This window comes from Felis catus, chromosome B3 (assembly GCF_018350175.1).
Source record: "Felis catus isolate Fca126 chromosome B3, F.catus_Fca126_mat1.0, whole genome shotgun sequence".
NCBI lineage: Eukaryota > Metazoa > Chordata > Mammalia > Carnivora > Felidae > Felis > Felis catus.
Genome location: NC_058373.1, coordinates 86737024 through 86757940, shown reverse-complemented (window position 1 = coordinate 86757940; position 20917 = coordinate 86737024). Strand labels below are relative to the sequence as shown.

Here is a 20917-nt window from a genome sequence, read left to right as displayed (position 1 = left end):
TGTAATAGCACCTGCACAGCCCCTGTGGTTACTATGTACATTACAACCCCATACAATAACTCCTGTTCACACTGAAGAGCCAAGGTCAGAATATTCTGTTCACTAAGGGACAGAGACATGCAAATTAGTTCCCAGGGATGAGTCAAGCTTCAGAGAAGTGAAACATAAGGATGAACGAGACTTTTCAAAATGTGGTCTGAGACTCTGAAGAGCTCAAGATCTTTTCGAGGGTCTTTTCAAGACCTTTTCAATACCTTTCCACACCTGAAAACTATTTCTTCAATAATATTAAGAGGCTCCTTGCCTTTTTCTCTGTGTTGAAATTTGCACTGATGGTGCAAAACAAACAAACAAACAAACAAAAAAAAAAAACATTGAGTAAAACTGATGGCACCTTACCATGAATCAAGGCAGCAGCACCTTAAAAATGCACACCAGAAGGCAGGAAAAATTGTTAAGAACACATCTTTATTTTGTAAGCACACATCAATGTGACTAAATGAGAATTACACATAAAGTGTTTCGGTGGCCGCAGAATGGTGGATTTGAGGAAAAACACGTGCTATTGTTAGAGTTGTGAACTGAACCTGCCACCATTTTCACTTTGACAAGACACACATCAAACTGGTCATTCAGACTTGGATATGTGGCAAGCATTTTCTTGAAACTAAATGAAGAAATCCTGTCATTTCAAATAAAACCACTTATAGTGCCTGTGCCAATGAAACAATTTAAGCATTTAGCCAAAATTAGAATTTTGGAAAATTTGTGCCCCTCACCATGAGCCTGTCAGGTTCCCAATGTAGAAGACTGCTGAGCACACTGACTCCATCTTTGGCCCTCCACCTTGTCCATGCCCGTGCAATGACCTCCCTCAGGGCCACATGGCAGACCCCATGGAGGTTGATGTATACACTGACAGGAATGTGGGAAGGCTCATTCTGATCTCCCTTAAAGTGGTTCACAGAAGGCTCCGCTTTTGGTAACTAGTAGAGCTGACTGGTGCACAGATGCCACCACTTTTGATAACTACCTTTTAACCTCACCAAAATGCCCCTCACTCTACAAAAGCTAAAGATTAGGGTCCAGATTGGACAGAGAATAGCTGCATAGTACCTGAGTAGTTTGTCTGCCCAATCCCCCTTGTCAGTAAGTTACCCTGAATAAAACTATAAATGGTATGGAGTGGTTTCCTTGCTTTTTCAGTCATAAAGTGCCTTCTCAGTCTGGAGGATACTTTGCTGTCCCTCCTCCACCTTCTAACACAATCCTAAAACCTTTTTCTGATAATATTAAAAATACGGTATTTTGATATTATAGTGAAATGTACCAACTTTTGAAGATCTACATAACTTGATGAACAATATTTTCCAAATAACCAAGGTACAATGTTACAAAATAACAAATGGGTAAAAAAAATACATTGCAAGTACAAAAAACCAATAGATTTTAATGTATCAAGGTATGAAAAAGTCATCGATATGGTTTCTGCTTTCATTCGCAAGAAAAATGTTTAGCTGTAGGAATTATCATTTAATACATTCTCTTTCAGCTACACAAATTATCATTCAATATTAATAACGAAGTTTAATTGCTTTGTTGTGATCTAACAATCACAATTTTTTATTGAACTTCTTTATTTTGAGATAATTATAGATTCACATGCAGTTTTAAGAAATATTAAATAATGAGAAATCCCGTCTATACTAGTTTCCCTCAAAGGTAACATCTTGCAAGACTATAGTACAATATCACAAACAAATATTAACATTAATACTACCACAAGGATCCCTCATGTTGTCCTTTTATAGACACACCCATCCCACACCCCATGCTTAAACCCTAGATACCACTAATCTGTCTTCCATTCCTATAATTTTGTCACTTCAAGAATGTTATGTAAGGAAACCATAAGGTATGTAATCTTTTAAAAATGCTTTTTTTAGCATAATTCTCTGAAGATTCATCCTTATAGTTGCATACATCAAGAGTTCATTCCTTTTTATTGCTGGCTGGTAGTTGCATGTTCAGTTAAAAAAAAAAAAAAAAGACTGCTGAAATGTTTTCCAGAGGGTTGAGAGGGGATTTTTTTAAATTAAGAATTCAATTTCCTCCATAAAGACTCCACCAAAAAAACTACTAGAATAAATGGATTCAGTAAAGTTGCATGATACAAAATTAACACCCAGAAATTGGTTGAGTTTCTATACACTAATAACAAAGTAGCAGAAAGAGATATTAAGAAAATAATTTCATTTACGATTGTATCAAAAATAATAAAATACTTACCTAGGAATAAACTTAACCAAGGAGGTGAAAGATATGTACTCTGAAAACTATAAAACACTGATTAAAGATATTGAAGATGACACAAACAAAAAGATATTTCATGCTCATGGATTGGAAGAATTAATATCATTAAAATGTCCATATTCCCCAAAGCAATAATTTCAGTGCAATCCCCACCAGCATTTTTCACAGAACTTGAACAAATAATACTAAAATTTGTATGAAACCAGTAAAGAGCCTGAATAGCCAAAGCAATCTTGAGAAAAAAGAACAAAGCTGAAGGTGTCACAATTCCTGATTTCAAAATATACTACAAAGCTGGAGTAATCAAAACAGTACGACACATGGCTCAGTAGAACAGAATAGAGAGCCCAGAAATAAACCCACACATACATAGCCAATTAATCTATGGCAAAGGAAGCAGGAATGTACAATGGAGGAAAGTCTCTTCAATAAACGATGCTGGGGAAAACTGGACCACTTTCTAACACCATACACAAAAATACACTCAAAATGGAAAAAGATCTAAATGTAAGCCCTACAGTAACATTTTCCTAGATATGTCTCCTAAGACAAGGGAAATTAAAGCAAAAATAAATTATTAGGACTACATCAAAATAAAAAGCTTTTGCTCAGCAAAGGAAACCATCAACAAAATGAAAAGGCAGCCTACTGAATGGGAGAAAATATTTGCGAATTATATATTTGATAAGGGGCTAATACCAAAACATATAAAGAACTTATATAATTCAACACACACACAAAAAAAATCTAATTAAAAAAATTGGGCAGAAGAGGCATCTCGGTGGCTCAGTCCATTAAGCGACCGAATCATTATCTCGGCTCAGGTCATGATCTCACTGTTCATGAATTCAAGCCCCACATAAGGGTCTGCACTGACAGCATGGAACCTACTTAAGATTCTCTGTCTCCTTCTCTCTCTGCCCCTCCCTCACTTGTGTGCACTTGTGCACTCTCTCTCTCTCAAAATAAATAAACTTTAAAAAATACTTCAAAAAACTGGGCACAAGACCTGAGTAGGCATTTTTCCAAAGAAGGCATACAGATGGCCAACAGATACATAAAAAGATGCTCAACATCACCACTCATTAGTGGAAATGAAAATCAAAATCACAAGATATCACCTTACACCTGTCAGAATGGCTAAAATAAAAAAGACTAAAAAATAACAAGTGCTGATGAGGATGTGGAGAGAAAGGAACCCTTTTGCACTGTTGGTGGAAATGTAAACTGGTGCAGCCACTGGAAAACTGTATGGAGGTTCCTCAAAAAATTAAAAATAGAAATTCCATATGATCCAATAATTCCGCTACTGGGTATTCATCTGAAGAAAATGAAACACAAATTTGAAAAGATGTGTGGTACCCCTATGGTTGTTGCAGCATTATTTACTTAGGAAGCAACCTAAGTGTCTATCAATAGATGAATGGATAAGGAAGATGTAGTATGTAAACACACACACACACACACACACACACACACACACACACAGGAATATTACACAGCCATAGAAAAGGATAAGATGGTGCCATTTGTGACATGAATGAGCCTAGAGGGTATTATTCTAAGTGAAGTAAGTCAGACTGAGAAAGACAAATACCATATGATTTCACTCACATGTGGAATATAAAAAATGAAATGAATAAACAAAAAGCAGAATCAGACCTATAAATATAGAGAACCAACTGATTGTTGCCAGAGGGAAGGAAGGTGGAGAACGGGCAAAAATGGGTGAAGTGTATTGGGAGATACAGCTTCTTATTATGGAGTGAATAAGTCATGGGAATGAAAAACACAGTGTAGGGAATACAGTCAATGATATTGGAATAGTGTTATATGGTGAGAGAAGGTAGATGCACTTGCAGCTATGCATATATATGCACTATGCATACAGCATAAAGGTTAAAGAAGCTGAACCACTATATTATATACCTGAAAGTAATGTAACATTGTATGTCAACTATACTCAAACAAAAACACATTTTTAATAATTCAATTTCCTTAATAGTTATAAGGCTATTCAAATTATCTACTTCATTCATAATGAGTGAGCTGTGGCAGCTTTGTTTTCTGAGGAACTGCTCCATTTCATCTAAGTTGTCAAATTTATATGTGTAGAGTCACTCATAGTGTTCCCTTATTCTTTTGACATCTGAAAGATCTTTAGGGACATCTCGCATTTCATTTCTAATATCGGTTAACTTGTGTCCTTTCTTTTTTTTCTTGTCAGTCTTGTTAGAGATCAATTTTATTGATCTTTTCAAAGAATTAGATTTTGTTGCATTGATTTTCTCTATATTTTCTGTTTTCAATTTTACTGATTTCTGCCCTTTATTATTCCTTCCCTTTGCTTACTTTTTATTTTGCTCTTTTTTTAGGTTTCTGAGGTATAAGCTTAAATTATTTATTTAGGGGCACCTGAGTAGCTCAGTCGCTTCAGCAGATGACTCTTGGTTTTGACTTGGTCATGATCTTGGGGTTCCCAGGTTCGAGCCCCACATAAGGTTCTCTGCTAACCATGTGGAGCCTGCTTGAGATTCTCTCCCCCCTTCTCTCCCTCTGCTCCTCACCTGCTCATGTATGCTTTCTCTCCATCTCCCTCTCAAAATAAACAAATAAAACTCAAAAATGTTTTAAAATTATTTATTGATACTTTGTCTTTTCATTTTTTAAAATGTTTTTATTTATTTTTGTGACAGAGAGAGACAGAGCATGAGCAGGGGAGGAGCAGAGAGAGAGGGAGACACAGAGTCGGAAGCAGGCTCTAGGCTCTGAGCTGTCAGCACAGAGCCCGATGCAGGGCTCGAACCCACAGGGTGTGAGATCATGACCTGAGCTGAAGTCGGACGCTTAACCAACTGAGCCACCCAGGCACCCCGATACTTTGTCTTTTCTACGGTAAGCATTTAGTGCTATAAATTTCCCTTTCAGCAGTGCTTTAACTGTGTGCCACACATTCTGATATGTTATATGTTCATTGTAATTCTGTTCAATTGATTTTCTATATGGTTTTCTATCTGTTGAGACTTTCTTGTTAAGCCACAATTACTTATAACTTTATTGTTTAGCTTCTAGCTATTTGGATATTTTCTGTTATCTTTGTTATTGATATCTAAGTTGATTCCATTATGGATTTGCTCTGTCTTGGTATATGTCCTATGAGAACTTGAAAAAAACGTGTATTCTGTTTTTGTTGGGTGTAATCATATATAATTTCAACTAGATTCTATTGCTTAATGGAGTTTTTGAGTTCTTCTACATCCTTGCAGATTTTCTCTCCAAATGTTTTATTAATTACTTACAGAGGGATGTTGAACTCTCCAACTGTAAATGTGGAATATCCCATTTCTCATTTAGTTTTTGCTGCACATATTTTGTAGGTCTGTTCTTTGGTGCACATACTTCTTAAGACTGCCATGTCTTCCTGGTAGGTTGGCACTTTTATCACAGTATAATGCCCCTGTCTCTGATAACTTCCTTCGCTTGAAAGTCTACTTTTTCTGATATTAATGATATTAATAATAATATTAATAACCTGCTTTTCTTTGATTTATGTTTGCATGCTATACCTTTTTTTACCCTTTTGCTTTCAACCTTCCCATATCATCATAACTAAAGTCAGTTACTCGTAGACACTATATACTGAGTCATGCTCTTTTTTTTTAAATTTTTTTTTCAACGTTTATTTATTTTGGGGACAGAGAGAGACAGAGAATGAATGGGGGAGGGGCAGAGGGAGAGGGAGACACAGAATCGGAAACAGGCTCCAGGCTCTGAGCCATCAGCCCAGAGCCCGACGCGGGGCTCGAACTCACGGACCGTGAGATCGTGACCTGGCTGAAGTCGGACGCTTAACCGACTGCGCCACCCAGGCACCCCCTGAGTCATGCTCTTTTAATCTACAATCTCTGTCACATAATTGGTGTATTTAGACAATTTACATATAACTTATGGATATAGTGTGCTATTTCATTTTTTTGTTTTGTTTGCTCTATCTGGTATTTTTTGTTTTTCTGTTTTCTTTTTCCTGCCTTCCTATTGCCTGGATATAGTTTTAAATTCCACTTTTATTTATCTATGGTGTTTTTGAGTGTATCTCTTTCTATAGCTTTTTAGTTTTGTTCTAGGAATTACATTATGTAAAAATAACTTATCAAAGTCTACAAATGTCATCATTTTACCAGTTTGAGTAATATGAAACCTTGCCTCCCTTTATGTCTCCTTACCCTTCCCCATTTATAATATAATTATTTTAAACATTTCCTCCATATACATTTAATAACATAATTTTTGTTTCAACTGACAAACATAATTTAGAATACTCAAAAAGGAGAAGGAAACTAATGCATTTACTCATATTTTTGCTTTGAATGTTTTTGTTCCTTCCAGATACTCCAAGATTCTTCTTTTCATCATTTTTTTCCTGTTTAGAGAACTTCCTCTAGTCATTTTTTTAGGGCAAATCTGCCAGCAACAAATTCTCTGTTTCCTTTCGTCTGAAAATGTCTTGATTCCCTTTTATTCCCAAAGGATATTTTCTCCAGATACAGGACTGATTTCTGGCCTCCATAGTTTCTGATGAGAAATCCACTGCCATTCAAATTGTTTTTCTCCTACAGGTAACATACTGTTTCTTGGTTCTTTCAAGGTTTTTTTCTATGTCATTACTTCTCATAAGTTTTAGTATTATGTGACTTAGTACAAATTTCTTTAGATTTTTCCTGCTTGGGGTTTGCTCAGGTTCCTAAATATGTTTGTATTTTTCCAAATTCAGAGTTTTTCAGCCATCATTTCTTCTTACACATTTTCAGTCACCTCTATCTCTTCTTTTTCTTCTCCTTGCAGGGCTGCAACAACACAAATGTTAGATCTTTGGTAATATTCCCACAGGTCAAGGGACCTGTTCCCACAAGTCTATTTTTTTTCAGTTTATTTCTCTTTGTTGTTCAGACTGGATAAATTCTATTGTTCTATCTTCAACTTCACTGATTCCTGTCTCTGCCACTCTACTTTTGAGCCCATCCACTAAGCTTTTTATTTCAGTTATTATGTTTTTAATTCTAAAATGTTTTCTGTTTCTCCCCTATATTTTCAATTTCTTTCCGAAGACTTTCTATTTCCCTTCTCTTTATTTTTATAATTGAGATATAATTGACATATAACATTATATTATTTTCAGGTGTATAATATAATGATTCAATATTTGTATATGTTGCAAAATGATCACCACAATAAGTCAGGTTAACATTCATCACTATATATAGTTACAGAATTTCTTTTCTTATAAAAAGAAACTTTTAAGATCTATTCTCTCAGCAGCTTTCAAATATGCAATACAGTATAATTAACTGTAGTCTTCATGCTGTACATTACATCCCCATGACTTATTTATCTTAAAACTAGTAATTTGTAGCTTTTGATCCCCTTCACCTTCACCCACCTCCCCACCCCTCACCTTTGGCAACCACCAATCTGTTCTCTGTATCTATGAGCTTGGTTTTTTGGAGTTTGGGAGGGGGTAAGATTCTACATAGAAGCAAGATCATTTGTCTTTCTCTATATGGTTTATTTCACTTAGCAAAATGCCTTCAAGGTCCATCAATGTTGTCACAAATGGCAAGATTTCATTCTTTTTTATGGTTGAATACTCCTGTGTGTGTGATTGTGTATGTGTGTGTGTGTGTGTGTGTGTGTGTGTGTCACATTTTCTTTCACATTCATCCATCAGTGGACACTTACATTGCTTCCATATTTTGGCTATTATAAATAGTGTTGCACGAAACATGGGGGGTTGCATGTATCTTTTCAACTTAGTGTTTTAATTTTCTTTGGACAAATGTCTAGAAGTGGGATTGTTGGATCATGTGGTAGTCCTATTTTTAATTTTTTAAGGAACCTGTTTTCCACAGTGGCTATACCTACTTACATTCCTACTAGCAGAGTACAAGAATTCCCTATTCTCCATATCTTCATCAACACTTGTTATTTCTTGTCCTTTTGATGATAGCCACTCTAAAAGGTGTGAGGTGATATTTCATTGTGGTTTTGATTCGCATTTCCCTGGTGATTAGTGATCTTGAGCATCTTTTCATGTAACTGTAGGCCATCTGTATCTTTTCTGGAAAAATCTCTATTCAGATCCTCTGCCCATTTTTTAATTGGATTGTTTTTTTGCCTTTGAGTTGTATGAGTTCTTTATATATTTTGGATATTAACACCTTATCATATATATTATTTGCAAATATATTCTCCCAGTCTGTAAGCTGCCTTTTCATTTTGTTGATAGTTTCCTTTGCTTTGCAGAAGCTTTTTAGTTTTATATACTCCTACTTACTCACTTTTGCTTCTGGTACCTTTGCTTTTGATGCTAAATCCAAAGAATCATTGCCAAGACCAATATTAAGGAGATTACCACCTATTTTCTTCGAGGAGTTTTTATGGTTTCAGATTTTACACTCAAGCAATTAAACCATTTTTAGTTAAGTTTTGTGTATGGTATAAGATAGTGGTCCAGTTTCATTCTTTTGCATGTGGCTGTCCAATTTTCTCAACATCATTTATTGAAGAGATTGTCCTTTCCCCACTGTATACTCTTGGCTCCTTTGTCATAAATTAATTGACCATTAATTGAGCCTAGATTTATTTCTAGGCTCTCTATTCTGCTCCATTGATCTATGTGTCTGTTTTTATGGAAACACCATATTGTTTTTTGTTTTTGTTTTATTTATTATTTTGAGAGAGAGAAAGAAAGAGAGAGAGTAGGGGAGGGACAGAGAAAGAGGGAGAAGGAGAGAGAGAGAGAATCACAAGCAGACTCCACACTGTCAGTGCAGAGCCCTATATGGGGCTCAAATTCATAAACCATGAGATCATGACCTGAGCTGAAGTCCAACGTTTAACCAACTGAGCCATGCAAGGCACCACATTACCATACTGTTTTGATTACTATAACTTTATAATATAGTTTTAAATCAGGAAGCATGATGTCTCCAGCTTTGTTCTTTTTCAAGATTGCTTTGGCCATTCAGTATCTTTTGTGGCCCCATACGTATTTCAGGACTGTTTATTCTATTTCTGTGAAAAATGTTATTGACTCTTGATCTTATTTATTTACCCTTTCTGTTTTAGGTGACCCTCCACTGGGCTTCCTCTGATACCATCAAAGTGGGGAAGGGGAGGTGTGGTCATTACTGATACTTGGGGATAGAAGTCCAAGATCCCCATGTGGTTTCAACTGACAACAGGAGGGGGATCTCTTTAACACTCTGTTAAGATTAAAGTCCCAGCTCCACATGCAGTCTTCTTTGATATGACCCTGGCAGGGGTGGAAGAGTGCCTCATTAACTCTTATCAAGAGTTAAGTTTCAATTTCCCAATAGGCTTTTGATGGTAGGGGGTAGGGCCACTGTTTTTCCTTTGGTGTTTAACTGGAATAGAGCAGCTACTGTCTAAAACTTTTCTGTCTTGCTAGGCTGCCCCTTTCCTGGTTCTTTGGCTAAAGAGAGCAGGTTTTTGTTGAGGCTTTTTTTTCCTTTGCCTATCTTTGCTTCTATATTAACATCGTTTTCAACTCCAAGTCTAGTATATATGAAGCAAAAAAGAAAACCCAAGGAACTAACTCACAGCCATGTCATTTCTTGGATGCCAACATTTCTAATTAATGTGCTTTGTTCTCCATTTTTCTTTTTTTTAATGTTTATTTTTGAGAGAGAGAGAGAGAGAGAGAGAGAGAGAGAGAGAGAGAGAGACTGTAAGTGAGGGAGGAGTAAAGAGAGACGGAGACACAGAATCCAAAGTAGGCTCCAGGCTCCATGCTGTCAGCACTGACACGGGGCTCGATCTCATGAACCGTAAGATAATGACCTGAGCAGAAGTCAGATGCTTAACCGACTGAGCCCCCGGGGCACCCCTGTTTTCCACTTTTCAAGACTCTTTTATGTTTGTAACAATCAGCATTTTTAATTGTACTTAGCAGGAAGAATAGGGAAGAGTAAAAATACTTTTTCACCATCTTCCCCAGAAGTATAAATCTTGCAACAACTTCCAAGAAACTACCACTTATTAAGTTTTGGCATATTAACAAAGGAAAATATCCATTATTATGTTAAAAGTATGTTAAAGTAATATTTTCCAACTACCTATCTGTGTGAGACCAGAATTTTCCTCGTATATTTCAACCAAAACAACCTACCACAAAATTGAATGCAGAAGCAGTCATGAGAATCCAGCCATCTTCCAGCAAGCTACACATTAAAGATTGCAAAACATGTAAGCCAACCCTAGTTTTCTCATTAAAATTTTGTTTTCAAAAATATAATTATTTTTCATAAAAATTCATTTTATGTTAACATATTACTGTATTAGTGTTATTTTTTAAATGTTTATTCATTTTTGAGAGACAGAATGCAAGTGGGGGAGGAGCAGAGAGAGAAAGACACAGAATCAGAAGCAAGCTCCAGGCTCTGAGCTGTCAGCACAGAGCTGACGTGGGGCTCAAACTCATGAACTGTGAGATCATGACCTGAGCCGAAGTCGGACAGTTAACCAACTGAGCCACCCAAGTGCCCTATTAGTGTTATTTTTAATAAATAAAAAATAAACATTTAGCATTTTCTCAGTTTTAATTCCCAACATTTGTTGTTTGTTTCTTTGTTTTTTAAGTTTATTTATTTTTGAGAGAGAGAGAGAGAGCAAGCAAGGGAGGGGCATGGGAGGGGGTGGATACAGAGGATCCGAAGTGGGCTCTGCACTGACAGCCCAATGTGGGGCTGGAACTCATGAACTGTGGGATCATGGCCTGAGCTGAAGTTGGACACTGAACCAACTGAGCCACCCAGGTGCCCCAATTCCCAACAACTGTAAATGCCAATAGATATAACCTACATAAATAATTATTGAGGTCCTCAAAAATTCTTAAGATTACAAAAAGGGTCCTGAAACCAAAAGGTTCAAGAGCTGTGAGGTAGAGAAAAGTACTATTAAGGTAAGCTCTTACTTCCTCTCCCAAGAGTTGTAGGTGTGGTTTCTGAGCACGCTGTCTAGTTCCTTGTGCCAAATCAGGTAGTATCACTGGTGGTGTTGGAAGGATGGCAACATGTTCTTGATTATCACCCACAACAGGATTTCCTTGCAATATTCTACAGTATGATAAAAAACAATACATTGGTTTGTTAAGTCACTGATGAGACTCATTTCATATCTCTGCTGAAATAAACACACCGACATTTGATATCTGTAATAAGCAGAAATTGTGCAGAAGTCAGACAGTCTGAAATGGGAAATAATTCAAAATAATTTTTCTGTGGTTCTGCATACATTTTAATAGTAACCTTCATGATGGTTTTACTATATTAGAATAACAAATTCATCCTGTAAAAGTCTGATTACAAAAGAGGTAAAAAGGTCTCTACCTTCTGATGGTTAACCTGTTCCCCACTCAAAGCCCATAGGAAATGGTCTCATTTCTTAGAGTGAAGTAAAGTGTCAGCCCAAGAAGAACTGCCTTCTCACATTAAAGTTTTCTCTTCTTGATTCACATCTTGCCAAGATGAACAAAAAATCTATGGCATTTATCTTCCTTTCTAGGCTACAAACTATATATATATAAAAATTATATAAAATTATACAAAAAATATAAACAAAAATTATAATACAAAAAATTATAATATAAAAATTATAAACAAAAGTCTTAATTAAGCCAAAGACATAAGCTAAATGAAAATTTGAAGGCAAGATGTGTCATTAATTTATGAACTGCTTTAAAATACATTAATTTTGTATTAAATTTGGTATTAATTTGTACTAATTTTTATAATTACTGTAAAAGAATTATAAAAGGATATAAAATGAGCCTGCACAGACTATAGCTATATCAATTTCACACGGAAGCCAGTGTTCCACTTTTTGATATACCCTTATGTGAATAGGCAATCACTTTATGAGTCATCAAATGTGAAGACTAAAAGTTCACAAACCACCCAACTCACTTTAGTTACTTAATAATATGCTGAAACCTTCATATTCTATCATACCAGCTCTTAGAAAAAACAGGTCCACCCAAAGTTAGGCTCATGGAAATAGGGCTTGCCAAAGTAGAGTCATGGAGAAAAGCCTCCTATCCCAACTAGTCAAATATTTGAATTCAAAGAGAAGATAAAGTTCAACTGCCAATATGGTGAATATAGTAGACGGCCACTCAACACCCAATTATCCTCCTTCTAATGTGCTTTCCTGAACTACTGAGGATGAAGAAGTAAAACTCTCTTGCAGCCAGTGTCCTAGATGTGAGTTAGGATCCACTAATGAGATGCACTCAGCATACAATTTGGAAAGCAGAAAGTTCTGATGTTTTTGTTAGCAAACAGTCATGGCAACATCGAGTTCTACTGTAGCAGTGCTTCAGTTAATAGTAGTCCTTTTGTAGGTTGCTTTTCTTTTTTTGGGGGGGAGGGGCAGTGAGCAGCGAGCATATCAAACAGACATACTGTGGTTTCAGAGTCTAAAGCTGTAACAATAGAGGCCACTAGATCCCTGAATCATAGCTAGGGTGGTATGTTCCCAGTACTGGCTTCCAGATTTACTACCTTCCTGACTATGCTAGAAGCAGCAGCTTCCTTGGCAGACATTTAAGCATGCTGTGTGTCATCTCTGGAAACCCTCCTTGCCTACAGCCCACTTTCCCAATCTTTCCATTGGTTTTATAAGCATCAAATTCTCATTACTAACTCCCTGTTTGCCTAAAATAGCTAAAAAATATTTCTGTTTTTGTCAACTGAATCCTGAATGGTATGTATAGGAAAAACAAAGAACAGGGTGAAGTCTACTGGCTGCAATAGTGAGCCAAGAGACTACATATATCAAAGTCAGTATTTCTAAGATCATGAAGGACAGGCATGACATAAGAAGCTACCTTGAGGCACTGCTGTATTTTTATCTAGCTCTAAGCCAAAACCAAGGTAGTAAGAGTAATTCCCAACTTACTGTCTTTTCACATTCCAAATGTGCACTAATGACGCTGACAGTGTGGTTGGTGGGAAGAAAAATGAAAGAAGTCATTGGAGTGCATAGTGTTGGTAGACATGTATAGAGGACCTTAGTGAAAGGCTACTCAAGATTAGCAAGTGTTCCTACAGGACAAAGAGTAATCAATTACTTTGAAAATTTTCTCCAGACTTTCCCTTCTTCCTTCTTTATATCCAGAGAGAAGAGCTAATCCTTTCTAGAGTTCATTCTCCTGTTTGGAAAACACCATTTCGGATTGAAAATCTCTTCATATCCAATCTCTCCACCACTTCCAGCAGTAATCACTGGTTCTGCTCCTTCTTCCAAGGTGTCTCTCCTGTCCACTGCATTTTCTCTCATCTGAGTCCTACGATATCATCTTTGCTGGTCCCTTACCTCTAGACCTTCCCTTCTCCAATCCATACTATATACCCTGCCAGAGATGTCATCACTCACCCCCTTTCCAAATACTTTAATGACTATATACACTGTATAAACCTAAGCTCCTGGGCTTTGCATTCAGGGTCCTCCACAGTCTGGATACCATCTACTTGCCAATCCTACTGCCCTCCCCTAACTCCTGGCCCAACCTACATTCACTATGTAGAAGGTGCCTGAGGTGCTGAGATTACTTAGGGACAATAGGGAAGAGAGGCAAACCAGATTACAATACAGTATGGCTATGAAAATAATGAAAAGAAGGCTTGCAGATTGCAGCTCCCTCATGAAACGTTTATAAATCCCCCTCTGCCCAGTCAAAATTCATCTTTGCTTCCCTAGTTTTTCTGCTGCATTTGATCGGATCTTTCATTGTAGAATATGCTATTTTTTATTCTATGTATCTTTTTCACAGTAGACATAGACTGGTTTGAAGAGAAAACTGATTCTTATTCATTTCCTATCTTCTGTGATGCAAATGTAGTACATACTGAATACATATTGTATTTTGGCTCAGCAAGAAAAGTCTCACAGCCTCTGTGAGTTCCCAGTCCCAGACTCTATCCCAGGGAACTGAGAATCACAGGTCAGCATGATGTATTGCAGTGGTTCTCAAAGTGTGTTCCCTAACGCAGCATCATTAAAATCACATACAAACTTGCTAGAAAATGCAAATTCTTGGCTGCCCATTATACCTAATGAATCAGAATCTCAGGGTAGGACTCAGTCACCTGTTTTAACCAGCCCTGCAGATGATTCTGATATACACTGAAAACCAGTGATGTACTACAATCTTTCCTAAAACAGCCTGATTCTAAGAATATCCTGGGAGCTTGTCAAAACTATAGCTTCCCAGATCCCTCCTCTAGAGATTCTAATTCACATGTGGGGTAGGTCACTTCTCCTTTCTAGGTCTCAGTTTCTCCATCTATCTATAGCAACAGTGATCAGGTCTTTCAGGGTCTAATGCTTAGAAATAATATACGTGAGAAATGTCACATTGTACATGTTCAATTATTAAGTAATTAGTAAGTGGCTGATATTCAATTATTATTGCTATTATCATTGAGGATATTAAATGAAGGAAACATGCCCACCTCTCTCAGAGTGAGTTAAGTTTCTTTACTTGTCCCCCATGGGCCAGAGATATAACATATATTTCTTATTGTAGGTTGCTATCAAAGAAGTTTAGAAAACATTTGCTCTAACCTGTGAACACTTTTTAAAAATCTCTGCATACATATTCTACGAGTCACATGAAAGAGAACATGAGCTCTATCCTATGAAGCATAAAGAAGGGTTCTCCCTCCAGCACTCTCCCCTCTTCTTGGATGTGACTCTAACAGAGAAGTTCCCCCGTCACATCTTTGCTGTCCCTTCCTTACTGAACTTAAAATCTTGCTTGTTGGGGTACAAAACCTGTTAAAGGCTTCACAGGATGATGCTCACAGTTGCTTTTATACAACTCAAAGAAGAGATGTACAGGGATATTTTCAGAGTGCTCATGTGCAAAAGTTGTGTCACAAAAATACAGGCAATAGAGTATTATATTCCACACAACATTTTTAAAGTACTTGTCACAAGGCACTGAATTGATTTCACAACCCCTTATTAGGTCACAATCTACAATTTAGAAAATAGTAACTTACAAAGAATGTTATTTGAAAAGCAAACTCCTAGATCTAGAAAAGACTTTAAGAGTTCATCTTCTTGAAGATTACAAATAATTTTCTTTACTATAGTCTTCAAAATCTGTAGCAGAGGTAATGAACACTTTGAACACTTTTTAAAAATTGAGGGAACCATAATCTTAATAAAATGATAAATCTAAAGGAGAATAAGAGTATAACTATGTAGATTTTATTTTTTTACAAAATATGATTAGGGTAGTGGGGGATTTTATTTTTAATCATTGTAACTTCATTGTTACATGCAAACAGTGACATCTGGTGGAATGATACTGCTTTGCTTTAAAAAATTTCAGCTTTCACATATTGACAGTTATGAAATCAGATAAATGTCCAAGTAATTCCTGTTTTTAAATATCTATATAAAATAAAAAATACACTAATCTAATAGCTTATTAAACTTTTATAGTACATAGTAAAATGACTTCTGTCATTCCAATCTGTATTTTTTAAATATGCTGAAGTCTTCCTTAGGTATAAGGGGTATTTGTTAAAAATGGATACAATGGAAATCTAACTGAGGTTACTATTGATTCTACTTCTAACTCCGTCACCAACTGTGATTTGGACTGCAAAATTTACCCTCAGTTTCCTCATCCATAAATATGAGAAGGTTAGGCTAAAAGAAGGATAAGATCCTCTTATGGCTCTAAAACATGTACTTTTGTGACATATGCCCATCTAGACCTCAGACAGGGATTAAGTCTTATGTGCTTTGGCATAATATCTTGGGTCACTGCCTGGAGTATGTACCAAGGAACAAGCTAAGTAAGGTATGTGGGTAGGGCCAGGATTAGATTTAACCATTGAGGAATGGAAGACAATGCAGGAAATGGGGAATAGTGGGGGAAAGTCAGTTCCAGATACCCACGGTGGAAAGTAACATACAGCAGAAGATAAAACACAATATTCCAAATGTAGTATGACAGACCACAGGTAGTGGTGCACTAGAAGTAGTATCAGAAAGTTCTAGCAAGGGATGATGGTTCATTCTAGTAGGGAGAAACCAGTAATAGGGAAAACAAAACCAGGCAGTATTCAGTGCAAGCTACAGGTAAATAAGTAATTAATATCAGGGAAGTCTACCATATTTAGCAAGGTCCCAGCCCTGGCCTAGTACTCAGAAACAAGATTTCAGTTCTTAAGAGGGAACAAGCACTATAAGAACTTCCACCCCAATAGAAGCAGAAGCCCTGCTTCCAATACTGGGTCACAATGGATCGAATAACAAAACACAATGGTAAATAAAATCTCTCAAATTTTATTTGAGATCTCAAATAAAAATTTTATTTGCATATCTCAAATTATTCGACTAGAGCTCCTCAGATTCTTCCTAGCTTATATCAAAATTGGTTCTGAAAACAAGATGAGAACAAGTATTCAGAATGAAGCATGAAAAGAAAAAAACGAGAGGGTCTTCACAAGTTCACAAAACAGTGGAATATAATCGAAACCACATTTAGAATCAAAGAGATCTAGGTCTGAATCTTAGCTTTTACCAGCCCTATACACATGGACTAGTCACTTACACCTACTTTGAACTACATTTTCTTCACTTGGGAAGAAAATACAAAATTTTCCATTTTCATATTCAAATATCAGCAAAATATTTAGAAGATTCAGATAAAATCTTTAAACTGCAAGTGCACTTTATATAGTTGATTTGCCAACTATAGGTAGTAGAGATAGTAAGTCAAAATAATTACCCATGTGCCTGTATTTCAGTTTTAAAGTAAAAATCTTCAAAGGAATATAAACTACGAAAACAACACCCTTAATGTCATTTTTGTAAAATGTATATGTAAGTGCATGCACAGAAAAAAAGGCCTAGAATAATATTTTTAAATTTTTTTATGTTTATTTATTTTTAAGAGAGACAGTGCAAGTGGGGGGAAGGGCAGAGAGACCCAGGGAGACACAGAATCCAAAGCAGGCTCCAGGCTCTGAACGGTCAGCACAGAGCCCAACACAGGGCTTCAACTCATGAACCATGAGATCATGACCTGAGCCGAAGTCGGATCCTTAACTGACTAGGGGAGCCACCCAGGCGCCCCTAGAATAATCTTTATCATATAGAATAAACACTGGAAAAGGTCTGCTTCTGGTATAGTAGTCTTAACAATCACAGAGAAAATGTGTAAAGGCAAAATTCTCATAACCTAATCCACCCCACCCTCAACACCTTTCAGGATTCTGAATGACTAAATTAGTAATATAAACCTGCATCTTCTAGTGCTCCTACTTAAGATCTAAACATAGTATTCTAGGGACACCTGGGTGGTTCAGTCAGTTAAGCATCTAATTCATGATCTCACAGTCATGGAATTCAGCATGGAACACAGAGCCTGCCTGGGATTCTCTCTCTCTCTCTCTCTCTCTCTCTCTCTCTCTCTCTCTTTCTGCCCCTTCCCTGCTTGGGCTCATGCAAGCACTCTTTCTCTCTCAAAACAAATAAATAAATCTTTAAAAACTTTTAAACTCTATCTTTTTTTAAAAAAAGCAATCCATTCCCAAACATGTTCTAGTGACATTATTTAAGGCAAAACTTAAAGTCCTATAAGCATCCAGGAGGAGTAGAGAAGAAACAGATTACTTGCAAATAAAATAAAAACAGGCTGCTTTCAGATTTTTATTTCATAACATCAGATATCAGATGATACAAACAATAAATACATAGATAAATGTCAGCAAATATGACAGATTATAGGAAACAGCAAAGAACTAAAACAAGAGAGAATACAAAGATGACAAAAATAATACCCAGTATAACTGATAATGGCAATAAATGCATATGGGGTGATCCAACCTGTTATAAAAAAAATTGGCTTAAAAATATTCTAGTCTATGCAATCTACAAGCAACACAACTACTAAAGATTAAAAATAAAAGGGCAAACATACACCATATAAATAAAGCAAAAAAATAGGACAAAGTGTAGTTTTACTTTTTATGGAATTAGTGTACAATCTATAATGAAAACAAAAGGACTACAGTTAACAATTTCTTTTTTTTTTTTAATTTTTTTTTCAACTTTTATTTATTTTTGGGACAGAGAGAGACAGAGCATGAACGGGGGAGGGGCAGAGAGAGAGAGGGAGACACAGAATCGGAAACAGGCTCCAGGCTCTGAGCCATCAGCCCAGAGCCTGAGGCGGGGCTCGAACCCATGGACCGCGAGATCGTGACCTGGCTGAAGTCGGACGCTTAACCGACTGCGCCACCCAGGCGCCCCTACAGTTAACAATTTCTTGAATTTTCTTCCACACATACACAAAAATGTGTATATAATAACATATCTGTTTATTTACTTCTATCTTCTTTCAGTGCACAGAGCACTACCTCGTTCTTAGTCATGATTGCAATGCATCCCATCACTGGATGCACCATAAAAAAATATTCTATTGATAAGCACCTAAGTTACTTTCAGTTTTTAGTTACTATAAGGACAATGAACATCCTTCTGCATGTATTTTAGTAAATTACAGTCATCAGCATATAGATGACATTTAAAGCCATGGTCTTGGATAAGATCACTTTGGTAAGTATGGGAGAAAAGAGGTGCCAGTATCAGTTTGGGCACCCCAATGTTTTGAAATCAAAAGATAAGGAGACACCAGCAAAGGAGACTTGAGAAGGTATAGCCAGGGATACAGAAAGAGAACCAGAAAAGAGTATAGTCCCAAAGGTCAAGAAATTAAAGGGTTTTAAGGAAGAGTTAATGCAACTGTGCCAAATGCTACTAAAAAGTCAAAATGAGGACTGTGATATCTTACAGCAAATCTGATCATGTCCTTCTTCCTCAAAAAACTCTATCAATGGCTTCCCAATACACTGTGAATAAGAATCTCTCCCCCAAAGCCTCATATACATGCCCTCACACACCTACAGAGAATCTGTAAAATCCTACATGATCTGATTCATGCCTTCACTCAACCTCCACTGCATCACTGCTCCTCCCGTTCTCCAATGCTGGACTTCTTTCCAATTCTTAGATGAGTTCCAACTGTCCACAGCTGACTCTCAAACTTCAATATGCCTTCAAATCATCTGCTTTTTTAACAAGTTCCCAAGTGATGTTGATTCACTCGCAGGTTGCAATTTAAGTAGCAATTCCTCAAACCTCCCAAGATGATCAGGAAATCTTCCAGTTTCCACAGCACCCTGCACTTCTGTGTATTAATTATCCCATTCACGATAAGTAATTTACCACCTTTCTTCTTTGCCAATCTCCATATTCCCTGAGGGCAGGGATTATTTCTCTTGTTAGCAGATGCTTCCCTAGGGCCTAACTCTATGCCTGCCACACAGTAGGTACACAAAAAATATATGCTGATTGATTTAAGTGATTAGTCAGATCCATATTTCTTGACATGGAAAGATAATTACAACACAGTTAAAAAAATCAGGTCACAAAACGTTCACAGCATTATCCCAGTTTTGTTCTATCTTACTTATTTTCATACAGAAAAGTCTGGAATCATGTATTTAAGCATGTAAATAGTATCCCTGGATAGCAAGATTTTGAATAATTGTAGGGTTTTTTGCATTTTCTTGCATATTTTTCACATTTACTAAAGTATTGTGTTTTTATTGTTATTTTATAACAATAATAAATAAGAGGAATTATTTTTGTTTAATTATTTTGAAATTAAACATTAAATTCTGACACTTAGCCTTTGGTTTTCCAATTATTGCAGTTGCCACTATTTTAACATATGGAGCTAACAGTCTGTCCACATTTTTTCAAAACACGGTTAAGAATTTCTTTTGTAACATGAAGCCAAGTGGAGAGTTAGGTCTGGGATCTATAGCCTAAGCACTGCTTCCCACCAGGAAGCTGGCTGTAAGGTGAACCTGACTTGAGAAGGTCAGCCAATGTTTGTAAGACAGCATTTTTTGCCAACTCTCTCTTTATTGATGCTGGATCAACAAAATACACAAGCAATTTTACATAGACAAGTCAGTAAAATAGGACATAAGTCCATAAATAGACTCAATAACACATTGGAATGTAAGGTATGAGAAGCTGCCATTTCAAAATAGTGAGAAAAGAGGATTTATTGACAATAATGATATTATGCATTTGACTAGTCACTTGGTGGGGGAAGGAATAATGCTTATTCTTCTCATCAAGTTAATTACAGATGGATCAAAGTAAGCTATAAAATGATAGAAGAAAATATGAGAAAATACATTTAAGTGTAAGTGTAGAAAAGCCATTTCTAAGAATGAAACCAAGACTAGAACGCATAGAGAATGACTGCTAGTTTTTACTACATAAAAATTAAAACTTCTGGAGAGCATAAAACACCATAACAAAGGTAGAAAGCAAACAACAAAGTAAAAGAAAATGTCTACCATATATAACAAATAATTAAAATCTTTAATATAAAAAGATCACTTATAAATCAATAAGAGATGAATGATGATCCAACAGAATATGAATTGATAATTCTCAAAAGGAGAATAACCAAAAGACA

The 20917-nt window shown here is 36.3% G+C and overlaps 1 protein-coding gene across 6 annotated transcripts in view; it reads right to left on the bottom strand.

Moving 5' to 3' along the window:
* The window catches only part of TTC6 (tetratricopeptide repeat domain 6), a 220311-nt gene that overhangs the window by 99631 nt on the left and 99763 nt on the right, over positions 1-20917 (bottom strand). For all 6 annotated transcript variants that reach the window (XM_045059830.1, XM_045059826.1, XM_045059825.1 and 3 more), the window contains one exon: positions 11306-11447. In XM_045059830.1, the coding sequence (XP_044915765.1) occupies positions 11306-11447 (142 nt within the window). The remainder of the gene's footprint in view (positions 1-11305; positions 11448-20917) is intronic.